Genomic DNA, 19,188 nt, shown 5'->3' on the forward strand with positions numbered 1-19,188 from the left:
ATTGTTCACTTGATATAGAAAAGGATAGGAACTTATTAGGAATAAGGATTCCATTGACAATCTCGTACATCGGCAAAATTTCACTTCAATAATCCTTAATAATATAGAAAGGGGGAAAAAAAAGGAACAATTGCTCAAGAGTTGTAAAGATCAATTTTCGAATGTGACATGAATTTTATTTACATGATATAATATAGGGTTAATTTCAATTTAATGTCTTGAACTCTTATCCTTAAGGTATGTTTGTCCCCACACTCTCAGTTTTAATGATTATATACTCTAAGCTTTTCAATATTTTACAATTTGGTTCTGGTGTTAGCCTTAACGTTAAAATTTTCGTTAATTGTTGAGGGACCCACCTTCTTAAACTTAAATTGCTTAAAATATAAATAAAACATTAAAAAAACTAATTAGAAATAAAAAAAAATTATAAACATAAAATAAATAATAATAATAAAACCAAGGAAAGAAAGAGAAACGGGAGAGCGAGTCATGGAAAGGCTTTTGTGCTCTTCATCCTCAACCCCTTTGAAACTTCATTAAAAACCCTCTCCTTTTCTCCATCGACTCAGGCAAACTCAACCTTCCCACTTCCCAATTGCCCAATTTCAGACTGGTCACCTTGGTTTCCTGCAAACATCAAGACCGATCTCCATTGACTTCTTCTTCTCCTTCTCCATTGTTGTATTAATAATTGACACAAATTAATGTGCTAATCATCCAATTATAAATACCCCCAAGTGAATGAATCTATTGGGGTATAGATTTGTAAGTACGAGGTAGATCCCACGAGGAACTGTCAGCTTACACAAAGTTCTAGTTTGAGTACGTAAAGACACTTATTTAACATAACACAAAGGTAAGATACAAATTAGAAACTAGGAATGAGTAAAGAAAAGTAGAAGAAATGAAACAAAACAAGAAAACAAAAATAAACACAATTAGGAAATTCAATCACTACTATATCACTTGTTTATCACCTAGTGAACAGTAGCTAACCGGTCGAGTGAATAGTGTCGACCATTCATTTTGAAGCAAAGAGTAACGTTGAAAAAAATTGAAAGTCGACCAGTCGTTTTAGTGCAGAGACGAATTCCCCTGTTTTCAACTTCGACCTCTGTCCAGTTTTTGACCTATAACTTTCCAACCGTTTATCCAAATTTTGCGTTCTTTATATGGTTGGATTCAGCAAAAAAAAATGAAGAACCCCACATGCACCAAATGTAAAAAACAAATACGGAAGTGAGCAGAATTCAGTGGAGAAAACACACAGTGTTTCAAATAGCAAAGGCACAGTGACCTAATTCTAATGCTCAAATTGTAACCAAACTCTAATTCTAATAAGATTGACAAAAATGAATATCAAAATGTGGCTTACAATGATGAGAAACACTATGGTTTTCAGAATCCACCCTAAACAGTCCAACTCATGTCCATGGACACTCAAGTTATGAACTCTAAATATGTTGATTAAGATGTTCGCAATCAAGATCGGGTTTAGTGGCTCAAGACGCATTGAATCTCTCTAAAATAAGTAAAGTACGGGGCTAGTGCTACAATACTTGTGCTTTCCATATATAATCAATCTAGGTGTGCTTCGAATTAATTATATGGAAAACTCAGTAAGTTCAAAGAGAATATGAACATCACAAGAACCCTAATAGTATTGTGTTTACATTAAGCATTCAAGAAACCAATTCACATGGATGATTCTTACTTCATCCATTTGTTGCTTAGGAAGACATGAGGGTATATAATCTCAACAACCTCAAGAAGCATGCTTTCAAAGGTGATCAATCAAAGAAAAACATACATCAATGATAGATTCAATTAGTGAATGAGAATTCATTAACAACATCTAGAAATTCATAAACCCAAGTATCAAAACAATAGAGTAATCATGTTTAGGGCTTCAACCTAAGCCCTAGCTATGGGGTTTAGCTCCTCATGTTCATAATAACTACAACTTCAAATAAAACTAGAAAGACTTACAAAACACAAGGGAGACAAAATCCTAGCACGAAATCTGCTAGGAAGAAAAGCCCTCCACAATTAAGCAAAGTTTACTTACTGCTCTCTATTACATAAAAGTAAGCAAAGTTTAATTCCTATTATTATACAAACCATGGAAACATAATTAAATTTGCTTTCCTAGTTATCATTTTCCAGTATTTGCTAACATGGAATGATTTACTTTCGATCCTTTGAAAATAGGCATGGGAAACACATTTCTAAACAATTCATTTCGTGAACCGAACGTGTCACATTCCGGGATCGCTCCACCGTAGCATGATATTGTCTGCTTTGGCCCCCTTCTCTGCCATCACGATTTTGTTTCTAGGAACTCACGAGTAACTTCCCAGTGGGTCACCCATCCTAGGATTGCTCTAGCCCTAACTCGCTTAACTTCGGAGTTTCCATGAATCCGAAGCCAGTGAGCTCCCAAAAGGCCTCGTGCTAGATGAAGGTGGGCATGTACATATAAGGCACATCACCCCCTCTCCGTTGGTCTATGTGGGATGTTACAATCCACCCCCCCTTAGGGGCCCGACGTCCTCGTCGGCACACTCGCACCACACGGTAGAGTGGCTCTAATACTAAATTATCACATTCCGGGATTGCTCCGCCGTAGCACGATATTGTCTGCTTTGGGCCCCTCTCTTTGCCCTCACGGTTTTGTTTCTGGGAACTCACGAGCAACTTCCCAGTGGGTCACCCATCTTGGGATTGCTCTAGCCTCAACTTGCTTAACTTCGGAGTCCCCTTGAATCTGAAGCCAGTGAGCTCCCAAAAGGCCTCGTGCTAGATGAAGGTGGGCATGTACATATAAGGCACATCACCCCCTCTCCGTTGGTCGATGTGGGATGTTACCGAACGAGCCTAAAGTGTGTTAGTGGAATAAATCAAATATGTGGGCTCTAACTGTAACAAGAGAAAACTTTAGGGTGTCTTGAATGATATTCTCCCTTACAATATGTTGTAAAGAGAAAAAATGTGAAGGGATAATGGACCTCCAACCCAAGGGGCACACTACCACCCAATGTAGAAGACAACCAGTTTTGTAGGGACTAGTCTATACAAGTTGCCAAATTAAACTTAGCATATGCATGACTTTAAAATTTGATGATGCAAATGAGGACAATATAAATGTCGTGTGTTTTATTTTACTATCTCATCCTGCTTCACAGTTGGTATGTGGAATGGAAATTTGAGACTTAAATTCCTTGAGGAAGAAAAAATATACACCACATAAATTCCAACAAAAAGCAAGTGATCAATCAGTCAAATCCAAGAAAGTCCCAAAAGGACTATTTCTCCGATAATTAAAAGAGTTCAAACATATTATTTTTGGGCTAACAAATGTTAAAAGGAGTGATTTATAATGGTTAATCTAATATAGGATATTATAACATTTTACTGGGAAGTTACAACGTAAAGGGTGAGCATTTGTATTAAGTGAAGGTAGAAAGAGTGACTCGAAACGTACAAAGAGGTTCGGATTAATAATTGAAATGATGTTTTGAATACAAGAGAAATTACTAGAGGGAGAAAGGTTTCTCACACAATCTACAAGGATGTCATAGGAATTCGAATTTGAGACCACTACAAGTTAAGGTCCTTTTTTACTAGACTAGATCCGTTGGCTATTATTGATAATTAATTTTGAGTTTATTGCTCATATCCTAATTGAAAATCCCCTCATATAAATAATTAATTTCGATAGAATTGTTTGCATATAAAAATTAAGTTATATTTTTCATTTAATTTACAGGTACCATCCTGAACATTTTTCATTCTGGAGTTTACAAAGGAGACATGATCAGAAGACCATAACACTTTAAATGTCCACCACTTGTCTTTGTGGAAGATTACTAATATTGCAACAATTTCTGCTAGTTGTACGAAATCTTTGTAGTTTTTGTGGAATTATATATTTATCTTGGAAATTTTTCACTAGCTAATGGAGAGGAAATGCATGTAGCTACTCATTGCTAGGCTACTTAAGATTAGGGGTGGGCATTGGGACCGGAAAACCGGAACACCGGACCGAACCAAGCTGAAAAAACCGAAAAAAAAACCGATTGACTAAAAAAGTCAACAAATTGGCACCGAATCGGACCGGACCGATTTGAACCAGTTTTGGTTCCGGTTTCACATACTGTAGAACCGGATTGGACCGGACCGGACCGGTTGTATTAATTAATTATTATTTTTTTTTCAAAATATCCCATACTTAAGCCCAATTCTCCTTAACCCAAATAAAAACCCAAACTTTAAAGCCCAAATACCTTTTATTTTCAAAGCCCATTTCATAACCCCACTTCAACTCTCCCTATTTTTCCCTTTCTTTTTTCTTCCCGAAGCCACTCTCTTTTTCCTTCTTTTTATCTCTCTCTCTCTCCCCACCTTCCCCTTTTCTTTTCTTTTCTTCATTCTTTCTTGTCTGCCACTTCTCTCTCTTCCCTCTCCCTTTTCTTTTCTTATTTCTTCTTCTCCCTTTTCTTTTCTTATTTCTTCTTCTCTTCGACTTCTCTCTCGCTCTGTCTCTCTCTCCCCCCTCTTTTACTTTTCTTTCCTTTCTTCCTTTCCCTTTCTTTTTTTCTTCTTCTCTGCGACTTCACTCTTTCTCTCTGCAACTTCAACTTCTCTCTCGCTCTGTCTCTCTCTCTCCCCCCTCTTTTACTTTTCTTTCCTTTCTTCCTTTCCCTTTTCTTTTCTTTTCTTCTTCTTCTCTGCGACTTCACTCTTTCTCTCTGCAACTTCACTCACTCTTTCACTTACTCTCTCTCTCTCTCTGTGATCTGATGAAGAGGATGAAAGGGGTTCTTACTATGGAGCCTTCTTCATATGCTGGTAACGAAGATCCTAGGACTAGATTCAAGCATCAGAGGCTCATGCAAGGAGAAATCTGGTGTTGTATATTTTTTTTTGTTTTTTTGTTGTGGGTTTCATTAGATATGGTGTTTTGTAATTTTTTTTTTGGGTTTTGTTTATGGTTTCTGGTTTACCTAGCATTAGATTGTTTAGAGTTATTTTTCTGTCGAGCGATCTGAGAATGAAAGGAAAAATCAAATATTTTGGATCAGAGAAGTAAGAATTGTTCAACTAAATTTAAGTTTTTTTTTTCCTTTATTGTCTACTGATCTCCCTCTTTTCTTTTATTACTGTGTATGTGACTAGCCAAATAACCGGTTCAAACTGGAAAACCGGAAAATCGGACCGGAAATAGCCGGTTCGGCTTGATCCGGTTTCTCTTCTGTTTTTTTTAAAAACCGGACCGCACTGGACCGGATGAATAGTACCGATTCCGGTTTCGGTGTGAGCTACAAACCGGGCCGAACCGGACCGCGCCCACCCCTACTTAAGATACCTTTGCAATCACTTATTAGTAATTAGGTTGCCAACAAAGGGGTATATTTAGGTTGTTTTTTTCTGTGATAAAAAATGATATTTTATTATTGATACTAAAATGGAACACGAGCCGAGAGAATTAGGCAAATTTCTCTATACATAAGGGAAAAGTCGTCAGACTAACCAGTAGCCTGCCCTCCCCTTGTTGACGTGAGTCTCCTAATTAATCAAGGAGAATTATTTCCTTGATTAATTAAGGGATTTACTTTCCCATTCTATTTAGTTGACAAATCTGTGTATAATTAGGAGATACTTTCCTAATTCCTGATAGTATCTTATTCCTTGTAAAGCACTCTGTAAACCTATATATATACCTCCTTATGGAGAAGAATAAATAATCTGAACATATTGAAAACCCATATTCATATTTTAGCATGGTATCAGAGCAATCGATCCTAGGTTGTCTCTAAATCCTCGTATTGAATTTCTCGAACCCGTATCCTCGTATCCTGAATCCCTGAATCCTGAATCCTGAATCCTGAATCTCGAAACCCTGAATCCTGAAACTCTGAATCCTGAATCCCAAAACCCTAAACACACCCCGAAACCCTAAAACACTCTGAATCCCTGAATCCTGAATCCTGAATCTCGAAACCCTGAATCCTGAAACTCTGAACCCTGAATCCCTAAAACCCTAAACACACCCCGAAACCCTACCTATTTTCCTTCCGCTGCCATGGATATCGTTTCCCAAACCACCGAATCCACTTCCTCATCCCCCCAAATTGTTACTATTCAGAGTGACAATGCTTCGTTTCCTACCGGCATCACCTTGACCGAGACCAATTATGCCTTATGGTCTCAGGTCATGGAGTTACGTATTGCTAGTCGCGAAAAATTGGGGTACCTCACCGGCGACACTCCGCAGCCCCCTAAGTCCTCCTCCACTTACAACCAATGGTGTACGGCGAACTTTCGGGTCAAAGGGTGGCTCATCGACTCCATGTCTCCATACTTGATGGGTCGGTTCATCCGTTTTAGTACCGCCAAAGAAATCTGGGATGCCGTGAAGAAAACCTACTTTGATGGGGGGGATGAAACTTTTCTGTTTGATCTCAACAAATGGGCGTTCACCATTAAACAGAATGGTGCTCTCGTCCACAAATACTACAGCCAACTGCAGACCATCTTTCAGGAGATTGATCATCGCACCCCGAATCGCATGCACTGTGACGCCGACATCACTGAGCGCCAGACTGAACTGGATCGTCTTCGTGTTCACCTTTTCCTTGCTGGGCTCGATCCTCAGTTTGATCAAGTCTGGGGGGAGATCCTACGCAAAGACCCCAAATTGGACCTTGACCAAACTTTTGCATATGTACGTCGCGAAGCTCAACAACGACTGACCATGGCCAGTACTCCAGACACTGCGGTTCTGGCCACTCAACGTCCGAGGGGCCCTCCACCCTTTATCGGTGGCGCTTCTCAGACTCAGACCACAAGCTCTCGTCCGGAAACCAAATGCACTCATTGTGGTGGGAACAAACATAATCGTGCTCGCTGTTATGAACTAATTGGGTACCCGGATTGGTGGGACCACTCCAAAGCTCCTCGCAGGAATAAGAGCACCTCCCTTCACACATCTTCCGTCACGGATCCTGTAAGTCCTGCTGCTCCACCTGCACCGGCTCCTGCCTCTGCCTCTGTAGCCACATCAGGTACCCAAGGTTATGTTTTGCATAGTTCCTCAGAGAAACACACATGGGTCATTGACACCGGAGCCACTGATCACATGACCTTTGATCCGGGACAAATTATTTCTCATACACCGCCTTCTCAATCGGTGGTGTCTAATGCCAATGGTACCCCCTCCCCGGTGATTGGGGAGGGTTCCCTCTCTCTCTTTGACTCCCTCACTTTGGATTCTGTGTTGATTGTTCCATCCTTACATCATAACCTCTTGTCTGTTGCCCAAATTACTACGGCTTTGAATTGCATTGTAACCTTTTGGCCTACTCATTGTGTTTTTCAGGACATTCTCAGCAGCAAGACGATTGGTTGTGGTACTAGGAGGGGCAAACTCTATTATTTGGACCTGGCATCTGACAGTGAAGCCAGCCTCAGTCAAGCTTACAAAATTGGGGGGACGAGTGTTGAGAAGAAAACTTCCGAAGTATGGTTATGGCATTGTTGCATTCCTAAAAGGACACAAATTAATGTGCAAACAACCAATTAAAAATACCCGCAAGTGCACGAATCTAATGAAGTATAGATTATGTAAGTACGGGGTCGATCCCACGAAGAACTTGTCGGTTTCCTATAAGTTCTAATTTGAGTACGTAAAGAACACTAATTTTACACAACACACAAATACAATACAAATTGGAAACTAAAAATGAAGTAAGGAAGATAAAAGAAATGAAACAACACAAGAAAACAAAGAAAAACACAAACAGCACTTTCTATCACCCGTTTATCACCATTTGGACAGATTCGTTTCTCTGTTTTTCAGTTTCGACCTCTGTCCAGTTTTTGACCTATAACTTTCCAACCGTTTATCCAAAATTCACGTTCTTTATACGGTTGGAATCAGCACAGAAAATTCAAGAACACAACGCGGACCAAAAGTCCAAAACAATTACGGAAACAAACAAAATTCAGTGACAAAGACACAAAACGTGTCAAACACGCAACTCACACACACATTGGGGGGGGTTTTTTGATTTGGTTCAAGTGACCTATTTCTATTGCATGAAAGTAAATGGACTTTGAATTTAAATGTGAATGGCAGAGATGAATTATCAAAATGTGAAATTAAAATGTAACAAACACTAGGGTTTCGGAATCCACCCTAAACAATTCTACCCATGTTCATGGATACTCAAGTGATGAACTCTAAATGTATTGATGAAGATGTTCGCAATCAAGACCATGGGTCGTGGCTCAAGACGCATTGATTCTCTCTAATATACGTAAAGTGCATGGTTCGTGCTACAATACTTGTGCCCTCCTCATAACCGAACCTAGGTATGGTTCGTACTTCGATTCGATTGCAAGGAAAACCCATTAAGTTCAAAGAGAATATGAACATCACAAGAACCCTAATAGCATGGTGTTTACATTAGGTATTCAAGAAACCAATTCACATGGATGGTTCTTACTCCATCCATCTATTGCTTAGGAAAACATGAAGATACACATAATCCCAACAACCTCAAGAAGCATGCTTTCAAAGGTAATCAATCAAGGAAAACACACATCAAGGATAGATTAATTTGGTGAATTGGAATTCATCAATTGTTGTCAAGAAACCAATTCACATGATGCTCACTTAAACAAGTTCAATCATTTGTTGCTAATTAGAAATTGTGTTCTTGGTTATCTTACACAACTTCTCAACTTTAGCTACATGCATACAACCTAAGGTGATTAAGCAAAGGAAGCAAACACATATCATAAAATTCAATTAGTGAATGGGGTTCATCAACAACATCTAGAAATTCATACACTCAAGCATCAAAACAATAAGGTAATCATGTTTAGGGCTTCAACCTAAGCCCTAGCTATGGAGTTTAGTTGCTCATACTTATTCCAAATACAAACTCGAAATATAACTAGAAGGAGTTTACAGATTTGGAAATGATGAAAGCTTGAAGTCTTCAATGGTGGAAGTCTTCTCCTTTCTTCCTTGGCTGCACCTCCTTCTCCTTCCTTGCTCTTAGCTCCCCAAAAGCTGCTCTCAAGTTGTGTAGAATGTGGAATAGCCTGATTTCCCACGATCAAAAGGCTCCCAATATCAGATTGCAATTTTGACTTCTCCTCCCTCTCTCCTCCTTTCCAGCTTTTACCTTTTAATATAAAACTACCACCTTTGATAAAGCCTTAGCCCATTGTCCCCTTGCCATGATGGAGCTTTGACTTCACAAAGATGCCAAAAGCTCAGAAAATATCTATTTTACAAATGTAATTCCTTGTTACCAAGAGTTATGGTAACAAGAAGTTAAGATGACACAAGGGAGGTAAAAGCTGGCCAAATCCGGATTTCCAGAACTGTGGTAACATGATGGATTGGTTGGATAGGCAATACTTGTCCAATGGAGCTCAAATTTGGATATGTTGTAGTTAACATCCATTGGAACAAGTCTCATGAAGATCATGACCTCATCCGAGCACCAGAGCATGTTGATCCCAGGCCAAGAAGTTGACCTACGAAAATGAACAAAAACAGAATTTATAACTAATAATGCACTTTTAGCTCATTTTCATCCCAACCAAGGCAAAATCTAAGAAAACACAAAAAGGAAGTAAAAAGCTATAAAATGTCAAGAACTAACTCAAAATAGTGGGTGAATAACATGAAAAATCATGTGTAAAAATGAACCGAACAGGCATCGCCGTCTTGGACATGCTTCGTTTGGATATTTACAGAAGCTATTTCCTTCATTATTTTCAGATTTAGAGAGTTCTAGTTTTAAGTGTGACATTTGTGAACTGGCCAAGAGCCATCATGTTCCCTTTCCCTTAAGTTCCAATAAAAGTTTAATTCCTTTTTCCCTTGTTCATTCTGATGTTTGGGGCCCTTCTAAAATTACCACTCCCGGGGGAGCTAGATGGTTTGTCACGTTCATTGATGATTGCACACGCATGACCTGGGTTTCCCTTCTCAAAACTAAAGGGGAAGTCAGTTCCAAGTTTCAACAGTTTTATCACATGGTGGAGACACAATTTCATACCCGAATTCAGGTTCTTCGGTCTGACAATGGCGGGGAATTTCTCAACCATGATCTTAATGAGTTCTTCCAAGCTCACGGTATCATCCATCAACGCTCATGCCCGTCCACTCCTCAACAGAATGGTGTGGCTGAACGAAAGAATCGACACTTACTGGAAGTAGTTCGTGCATCCCTCTTTGGTGCAAATATGCCTCGGTCTTTTTGGGGCGAAGCCGTCCTCTCTGCGGCTTACCTTATCAATCGGATTCCCTCTAGTATCCTCCAATTCCGAACCCCTCTTCAAACACTCCAACACCATAGCCAAATACCTCCCACCCAAAACCTGGAACCCCGCATATTTGGTTGTGTGGTCTTTGTCCACTTACATGATCACCAACGCGGCAAATTAGATCCCCGTGCCGACAAGTGTGTGTTCATTGGGTATGCACCTCATCAGAAAGGTTACCGGTGTTATCATCCGCCGAGTCAGAAAGTATATACTTCCATGGATGTTGCGTTCCGGGAACAGGAGAGCTATTTTTTGGATGCCCAGGAGGATCCTTCTCACATTTCTGAATTTTTTACTCCAGCTTTTTTTCCAGATTCGTTTAAACGAAAACGACCGGTCGCAAACGACTCTGCCTGAAAGCGACCGGTCGCCAGATGAAAACGACCGGTCGCCAAATACTCTGCCTGAAAGCGACCGGTCGCCAGATGAAAACGACCGGTCGCCCACGACTCTGCCTGAAAGCGACCGGTCGCATTCTTCTCACGACCGGTCGCCCCGCATGTCGCAACGCACGATCCCGACTCTGCATGAAAACGACAGGTCGCCTGACCCTCACGACCGGTCGCTCCCCCCAGTTTTTGCTGAAATTGTTCCGCTTCAGTCCGATCCCAGCCATCACACTCAGGAGGAGAGAATTGAAGAGTTTATGCCTGCTCCGGAAAATTCTTCAGCTCCAGTACCACACCAATCATCTGCTGAGGACGTCATTCAGGTAACTTCTCTACCTGAAACTGATAACATTAATGAAATAACTGATTGCATTTCAGAAGGCGCAGAGCCTACATATCAGATTCCAAAAAGGAAGAATCGTGGTAAACCCCCAGTACACTACGAAGCAGATATTAATGCAAAGGGGAAATATCCCATCAACAATTATGTATCTCTCACCAGATTATCTGAGTCACGAGTACACTTTGTGAAGCAGTTAGCCGAAATACCTGTTCCCAACAGTGTAACTGAAGCACTAGAAGATCAAAAATGGAAAGAAGCCATGAATGAAGAAATGCGAGCTCTCCAGAAGAATGGCACATGGGAACTCGTGCCATTACCTCATGGAAAGAAGACAGTGGGATGCAGATGGATCTATACTGTGAAACTCAAGGCAGATGGATCTGTTGAAAGATATAAAGCTAGATTGGTGGCAAAGGGATACACACAGAGATATGGGATAGACTACCAAGAAACCTTTGCCCCAGTAGCCAAGATCAAAACTATCAGAATCCTCCTGTCTCTAGCAGCAAATCTCGATTGGCCATTACATCAGTTTGATGTAAAGAATGCATTCTTACATGGAGACCTAGAAGAAGAAGAAGTATATATGGACTTACCACCAGGATGTAACTTCACTCGTGACAAAGGGAATCAAGTTTGCAAGCTCAAAAAGTTATTGTATGGGTTAAAGCAGTCTCCCAGGGCATGGTTTGGTAGATTCACTAAATCCATGAAGTTTTTTGGATATACACAGAGTAATGCGGATCACACTTTGTTCCTGAAGCGTGATGGAAAGAAACTTACCGCACTGATTGTTTATGTGGATGACATAGTTGTGACTGGAAACGACACAGGAGAGCAATTGAAACTACATAAGTATTTGTCTCAGGAATTTGAGATGAAGGATTTAGGTGATCTGAAGTACTTTCTTGGAATTGAAGTAGCAAGGTCCGCAAATGGTATATTTCTGTCACAGAGGAAATATGTATTGGATCTACTTGCTGAAACAGGATTGCTTGGATGTAAGCCTGCTGACACACCAATCGAGATGAATCACAAGTTGTGTGAAGGTATGGATCAAGAACCAACCAATAGGGAACAGTACCAACGCCTTGTTGGAAGGTTAATATATTTAGCCCACACAAGACCAGATATTGCATATGCTGTGAGTGTGGTTAGTCAGTTTATGCATTCACCTAGTGTGTCTCATAGGAATGCAGTTGATCGAATCTTAAGGTATTTAAAGTTAGCCCCTGGAAAAGGATTAATGTTCTCAAAAAATAGAGATCTTGAAGTTGTGGGATATACAGATGCTGATTGGGCTGGATCCATTACTGACAGACGCTCTACTTCAGGCTACTTCACCTTCGTGGGAGGTAATCTAGTCACTTGGCGGAGTAAAAAACAAAATGTGGTTTCTCGGTCTAGTGCAGAAGCAGAGTATCGAGGAATGGCTCATGGAGTTTGTGAATTGCTATGGATCAGAAGACTCTTGACAGAACTGGGTTTCAAGCCAGAAAAGCCAATGGAGTTGCATTGTGACAACAAGTCAGCGATTGATATTGCCCATAATCCAGTTCAACATGATCGAACCAAACATGTTGAGGTGGATAGACATTTTATCAAAGAAAAAATTGAGAAGAAGATCATCCGCCTACCATTCGTAAGATCAGAAGATCAATTAGCTGATATCTTAACCAAAGCTGTTTGTAGCAGAGTGTTTTATGACTCACTTACCAAGTTGGGCATTGGTGACGTATATGCACCAACTTGAGGAGGAGTGTTGACGTGAGTCTCCTAATTAATCAAGGAGAATTATTTCCTTGATTAATTAAGGGATTTACTTTCCCATTCTATTTAGTTGACAAATCTGTGTATAATTAGGAGACACTTTCCTAATTTCTGATAGTATCTTATTCCTTGTAAAGCACTCTGTAAACCTATATATATACCTCCTTATGGAGAAGAATAAATAATCTGAACATATTGAAAACCCATATTCATATTTTAGCACCCCTCACCTTGCCAAGGCGATTAGAGAGAACCTTTATCCCCTGATAGAGTACCCTCATCATATCATTATGATTATCACTATCCATGAAACTAATAAGTTTTCTTCTTGTACATATCTTTGTGTGAGTTGAGTTCGTGCTATGATTCACATTATTCATTACGTTTTCAATATGTTCCGGGTCAACCAAAGAGAGTCGTGACAGGATGTGTGATACAATATTACCGAGCTTTTGTGATTGACATATATATATATATATATATATATATATATATATATATATATATATATATATATATATGATTGAAATTTACTTCCTAAAGAACCTACTGAACTAGTAAACTTCACCAATGGGGTTGTTGGATTAGCCCAGGCCTTTGAAGTGCTCTCAAGTGGTTCTGAATTCAAGTTTTCATGGTACCCGTGTGTGTTAGTTTTTCCCTTCCCTCTTTCTAACTTTGGCCACACAAAAAAACCTAGTAAACTTCATCTTCTAAGTAGTAAATTCTGTAAATCCTTCATCATTATATATTCCCCCTGGATACATCACAAGACATTTGGCTTTTGCCTTAGATTTCATAAATAAATAAAAAACTTGCCCATACATAAGAAGACACTTAGCTTTTATTTAGGGTTACAAGTACCCTTAGAACACTAGACCCTTAATTGAAATCAATGGGATATACAGGCTGTTTGTTTGGAAAGAACAGCCCAAAGTGTTTCTCAGTCTCTTCTCCAAGTTTCTGATTCTCATTAAACATGGCAAATATATAAGTCTCTATGGGGCCTCCAGGTCTCTTTGGCGTCCCTCCCTTCACGTGCTTGATCAAATTTGAGTTGTAAATTCTAGCATTCTCCGTCGTTGTCACTGTCCCATCCCCGCCAGCCGAGGGCCAACCAGTCTCTGATACGACGATTTCCAAAGAACCTCCTCCAGCCTTCTCTAATGCTGAGTAAGCCGCATCCAAGAGTGCATCAAACAGGTTTTGATACCCTAGCTGCCCATCATTCACTACAACTGAGGGAGATGTAAAAAGAGCATACTCAAGTTTAATATCCTTGCGATCGTAAATGTAACTGAAATACGGGTACATGTTAAAGAGTAACGGAGATTTGTTTCGCACTAAGAAGCTGATGATCGGATCCAGAAATGGACGATAGTCTTGCCGGAATGAGCCCTCTGATGGAGGGAAGGATTTTCCAAGAATTACAGGGTGAACCGCAGTGGAGACTTTGATTTTGTTCGCAAGACCAGCCTTAGAAATTGCATTTTGAATTTTGTCCATTGCTGGGCCAACAAAGGGTGCTCGAGGACCTACGGCATCTACTTCATTTCCAACCGCAATGTATTTGAAATTGACATTGCTATAGCTTTGGACATTCTTTTGGACCCAATCATCTGCACTGGCTTGGCTAGAAGAAATTTCTTCAAGGCGCTCATTTTCTACACCTAGAATGAGCTCAATTGGGGAGCCCTGGAGGGCTTGGAGTGCGTCAAAGTTAGGAGCATAGAGCCTCATTCTTTGGATGTTGTATTGCTGGTATAGAGCTATTACTTCTCTTGGTGGAGGTAAGTTGTCTCCAAGTGTTCCATAACAAACACCAATCCTTGCTTCTGCATGATCGGATTCATATATATATATGTCAGTTTTTCTTATTTTCGTTTTATGAATAGAAATTTTATAGCATCCATATACGCTGAAAAAATTAAGTACATATATACATAGAGGACGAAACAAAAGTATGCTAAGGCACTACAAACTTGGAAGTCATGCATGTACAAGGTATACGTGTATATATCTATACTACAATTTAAGAGAATTTTTTGACAAAATTCCGGTGATGTGCATGTTTTACATTTATATCAAGTAAAAAAATAATAATTTAATAGAATTAAAGAAACAATCAACAATAATTTAAATAATAAGAAAAAGCACAAAATAATATATTCCCATGTTTTTCTATCTTCCTATTTCTTGTCTATGTGAGAAAGTAGACAACCTGTTGTGGCAAGGGTAGCCATTAGCAGACCACAAAGCAGCATTATGGAAACCATGGAAGGGCTTTTGCCAACTACATTTGACTTGGCCATTGTGCAAATTTTTGCAGGTCGAAAGTTGAAGTAAGCTGAGAAGGAAAGAGGCACTGCTTCTCCAAGTTCTGAGGTTCCCTCTTTATAGATGGAGCCACAGACTCAAAGATGCACTCAATGGACCGGAAATTAAAATATTCCACCAAGAAATTACAAAATTTTGGTATAGCTTGCAGAAAACGTTGCATTAATTATAGCACGGTACTGCTCGAAACACACCCTATTAGACTTTTCTTCCACAAAGACATGTGAGTGGTGGAGACTCAACTGTATTTGTGTTCATGATATCTATAGTCTTCTAACCACGTCTTAATTTGTAGGCTCCACTCTCCATTACTAATGTGCGTGTAGACTATGCAAAATTGAAGCTTTTAATTTAGACAAACGTTTCTATATGTGGAAACTATTTCATAGAACACCATATAGTCTATGCATATAGATGTACACATTTTGATTTGTTCCTTCATATAGTATGAGTATACGGAGGGCACATATGGTGTCTATGATTGGATTGGATTGGATAGGATAGCTCACTCGATTTAAGATGTATATGTTAAAGGAAGAAATTGAGGCAAACTTTCAAATCTTGTACAAATTGAAGGTATTGGGCCATTGATAATCCCCACATATACACCTTGTAACTAATCTCTTTTAATGCCCACACAAAGAAAAGTTCTTCAATTCTACCTTCATTTCTGACTTCAACATAGCTTGAATCTTGTGAATTATCAATTTCAATCCAATTATAAGCACCAAACATGGCCGTAGGGTTTTACGTGTTCATACTTAGTGTTTATGTGTTTTATGTATATAGCTGTAGAATGTTATTTGTTGGGTGAGGATGCATTAATTGTGGACCAAAACTGATAACAAAAATTTCTGAAATAGATCTAATAGTCAAGCAAGCCATGATTATTAGCAATACAAATAAGAAAGAACAACTCTAAGCACTATAAGTTGCATTGACCGACTACATAGACTTGACTTAATGGTCCAGGAGCATATATGTTGCTCCTTTCTTACGTTTAAATGACTTGAAATATCGAGTAGATAGCCAACCACCATCTGATGGCTCATTTGGCATTTTTGGCAACGATTACGGCTAATTAGCCTAATATGGTTTTTAGTAGTTAGTTAGGCTTCTTGCCTGTGGATTTTGCCTTGTACTCTTGCCTTAGATCAATAAAGCTTAGTCTGCCTAGTCCAGTGGAATAATGTTTTTGACTTGTAAATCAGAGGTCTCAGGTTCGAACCATAATGGCATTTTAATTGTGTGTGTGCTTGAGAAACCATCATTCCCTGTAATTTAGACCATCGTTTGTATTCAAATAATAATAAAAATAATAAAAATAAAGCTTGGCTTATGGACCTTTTTAAAAAAAAGTAAAACATAAAAGTATATATACATAAACTTTCCCTGATGCATTGTGAATCGCAGAATATTCCACCAAGTCCTGTGCGTTTAGGAGACAATCATCATGAACACAGAGAGGTGGACTCAAAAATAAAATTAAAAAAATAGTGGGAAATAGAAAGAGTACTTCTAGTCGTTGAACCAAAAATAAAAAAATTTAAAAGAAATACGGTTATTATAAATGTTGGATTGTCTTCAAAAATATTGGGCCGGGCCAAAGGCAAGGCATATGCCTTGGACCTCGCTTTGATATGAAAGCCTCTTTTTTGGACACTGTTCTTGTGAGGAGATTATTTTTGAGGAGGTCAACTCTAAGACATTCTTCCCTAAAGGGCATATTTACATAGTTTAATTTAACTTATATATATATATATTGAGTTTTCAATGTAAAATTACAAATTCGAGGTTAATATTATTGACATGTCGAATTGGACAGAATTTGGAAGGGCAAAAACCTTTTAGAATTTAGAAACCATGGATGAACCAATTCACAACAATTATCCTTGACAAAACTTTACTCGCCTAATAAGAAATCCGACTAACTTTAAGACTACCAAAGAATACATACAATTATAATTCGTACAATCTTGGATACAATGACAGCTGTAAATTGTAATACGTGAAACTACCAAAGAATACATACAATTATAATTCGTACAATCTCTTATTAAGACTATTTGCTCTATATGAGCTGTTTTTTGGGTACTTGTGACAAAAGAAAATCTTTTATTAGTTATATTGTTGGCAACCACAACTTCCCTTTTATTGTCACAATAAACTTACCTACAGCTAATCAATTGAAATTGATTTGGTATTTAGGCTGTTTTGGGGGGAGAAGAGCCCCCAGTGTTTCTCAATCTTTTATTAGCTATCAAACATATGGCAAAGATGTAAGTTTCTATGGGCCTTCCTGGCCTCCTTGGAGTCCCTTCCTTCACATGTTGAATCAAATTTGATATATAAGTCCTTGCATTATCAATTGTTGTGGCTATTTCAGCAGCTGATGGCCAACTAGTCTCAAATATAACAACTGTTGATGCTCTTTTTGGGAGGGTCAACTTAGGTAAGAGGATTGGATCTTCAGCAGGGGAGAAGGTAAGGACCTTCGGTATTTGGAGGACCTGCATAAGACAAAGAGGAAGAAGCAGTCGTCAAGCTTCGGACACCGGTGTGGTGCCTGCCGAAGGCTCTCTAATGCTTAAGCCAGCTTTATGTGGTAATTTTGGCAGAGTAACAGTAAATGAGAGAAAATAGTTACCCTTTTTACTTGGGCACTATTCCTCATTTATAGGGAAGTGAAAATGGGAGTCTTGCACAAAGTTTCGATGTGGGACTTTGTGCAAGCTGCTGCGGAGGTGACACGTGTCCCTGGAAATTAGGTTCGGCTGTTGGGAGCTTCGGCAGGTGGTTGATGATTGCGACACAAGAAAACCACATAAATTACTGGGATCCTCCTTGCTCGTGCTAAATGTCTTTGTCTTGACGATAGTTGAGGATGCACTCAGTGAAGGGGCCAAGGCGCGGCTTCGTCCAGAGGGGTTGATGATTGCGATGCTGTTCACTTTCGAGACGTCGGACTTTCTCAAAGAGAAGTCTCATTGCAGGGTCGGCATGAGGGAGAGCACCGAGTGCCGAAGGCTTGTGGTTTGCGTGGGTAGGAGGTGGCTAAGCTTCCCACTCCTCGAACGCTTCGGTGTGGTAAGGCTCCCAATCCTCGGGATGATAAGATTCCCAGTCGTCCAAGTCCCCCGTGCCCTCCTTGGTGGGTAAGCGGGTGGGCTTCGGTAGGGGGTCGAGGTGTGTCACATGTGGGTCGCTAAGGTCGACGGGAATAGGAATAGGCCTTGGTCGAAGCTCCTAGATACGGTCCTTGCAATCTTTGTAGATCTTGGTCGGGACATGGGGCTGATCCTTCGGTTGGGAGATATGGAGAAGCCGCGATTTGGTTGTCTCTGGATGAAGATGGCATTTGCCTTTGTTAGGCCTAGATTGAATGGGGGCGCTATAACGGGAGACGACTGGTTGGTTCGGCTGGGTGTGTTCAACACCCTGGGTGAGATCTTGCTGAACGAACTGGTGGCGAGCGTTCTCCCAATTAAGCTTTAGGGCTCGTCAGTCGTGCTCCAACTCAACATTCTTGGTATGAAGGTGTTCATAGTTCTTTGTCATCTTCGTGACACTGGCACGAAGGTGCTTCACCTCGGCCTGGAGGTGTGCATCGGCCGAAGGCTTCTTTCGGGATGACTCTCCACGAGGGGTAAGGTGCTGGGTATCAAGGCTGGCCTCGCTTGGTATGGCAGAGTGTGGGGGGTAGAAGACACGACGGGGCGTGATGGATGAGGGAGCCAGCGGAATTGGTAGAGGGAGGTGGGATTTAGAAGTCAGTTTCCCACAGACGATGCCAAACTATTGATGCTCTTTTTGAGACGGTCAACTTAGGTAAGGAGGATTGAATCTTCAGCAGGGGAGAAGGTGAGGACCTTCGGTATTTGGAGGACCTGCAGAAGACAAAGAGGAAGAAGCAGTTGTCAAGCTTCGGACACTGGTGTGGTGCCTGCCGAAGGCTCTCCGATGCTTAAGTCAGCTATGTGTGGTAATTTTGGCAGA

At 40.1% G+C, this 19,188-nt stretch overlaps 2 protein-coding genes across 2 annotated transcripts; one reads left to right on the forward strand and one right to left on the reverse strand.

The window, feature by feature from the left end:
- Positions 1–6,088: 6,088 nt before the first annotated feature.
- On the forward strand, positions 6,089–11,823 carry LOC148293190 (uncharacterized). The gene is made up of 2 exons (XM_088244618.1): positions 6,089–7,070; positions 11,819–11,823. The coding sequence occupies exons 1-2, from the start codon at positions 6,089–6,091 to the stop codon at positions 11,821–11,823; spliced, it is 987 nt and encodes a 328-aa protein (XP_088100744.1).
- A 1,750-nt stretch (positions 11,824–13,573) lies between these two features.
- Positions 13,574–15,234, reverse strand: LOC110762055 (glucan endo-1,3-beta-glucosidase, basic isoform-like). The gene is made up of 2 exons (XM_021964652.2): positions 15,077–15,234; positions 13,574–14,690 (listed from the first exon to the last, which is right to left on the reverse strand). Exons 1-2 carry the CDS (start codon positions 15,165–15,167, stop codon positions 13,738–13,740), a joined length of 1,044 nt encoding a protein of 347 aa, XP_021820344.1. The 5' UTR covers positions 15,168–15,234; the 3' UTR covers positions 13,574–13,737.
- Between the last annotated feature and the right edge of the window lie 3,954 nt (positions 15,235–19,188).

This window comes from Prunus avium, chromosome 7 (assembly GCF_965620075.1).
Source record: "Prunus avium chromosome 7, drPruAviu1.hap1.1, whole genome shotgun sequence".
In the NCBI taxonomy this organism is placed as follows: Eukaryota; Viridiplantae; Streptophyta; class Magnoliopsida; order Rosales; family Rosaceae; genus Prunus; species Prunus avium.

Excerpts from the sequence above, each read along its gene's own strand:
- LOC148293190 (XM_088244618.1), top strand. The coding sequence starts at position 6,089 with ATGGATATCGTTTCCCAAACCACCGAATCCACTTCCTCATCCCCCCAA.
- LOC110762055 (XM_021964652.2), bottom strand. The coding sequence starts at position 15,167 with ATGGCCAAGTCAAATGTAGTTGGCAAAAGCCCTTCCATGGTTTCCATA. Across the intron at positions 14,691-15,076 it reads GGCTACCCTTGCCACAACAG|AAGCAAGGATTGGTGTTTGT; the intron begins GTTGTCTACTTT and ends CCGATCATGCAG.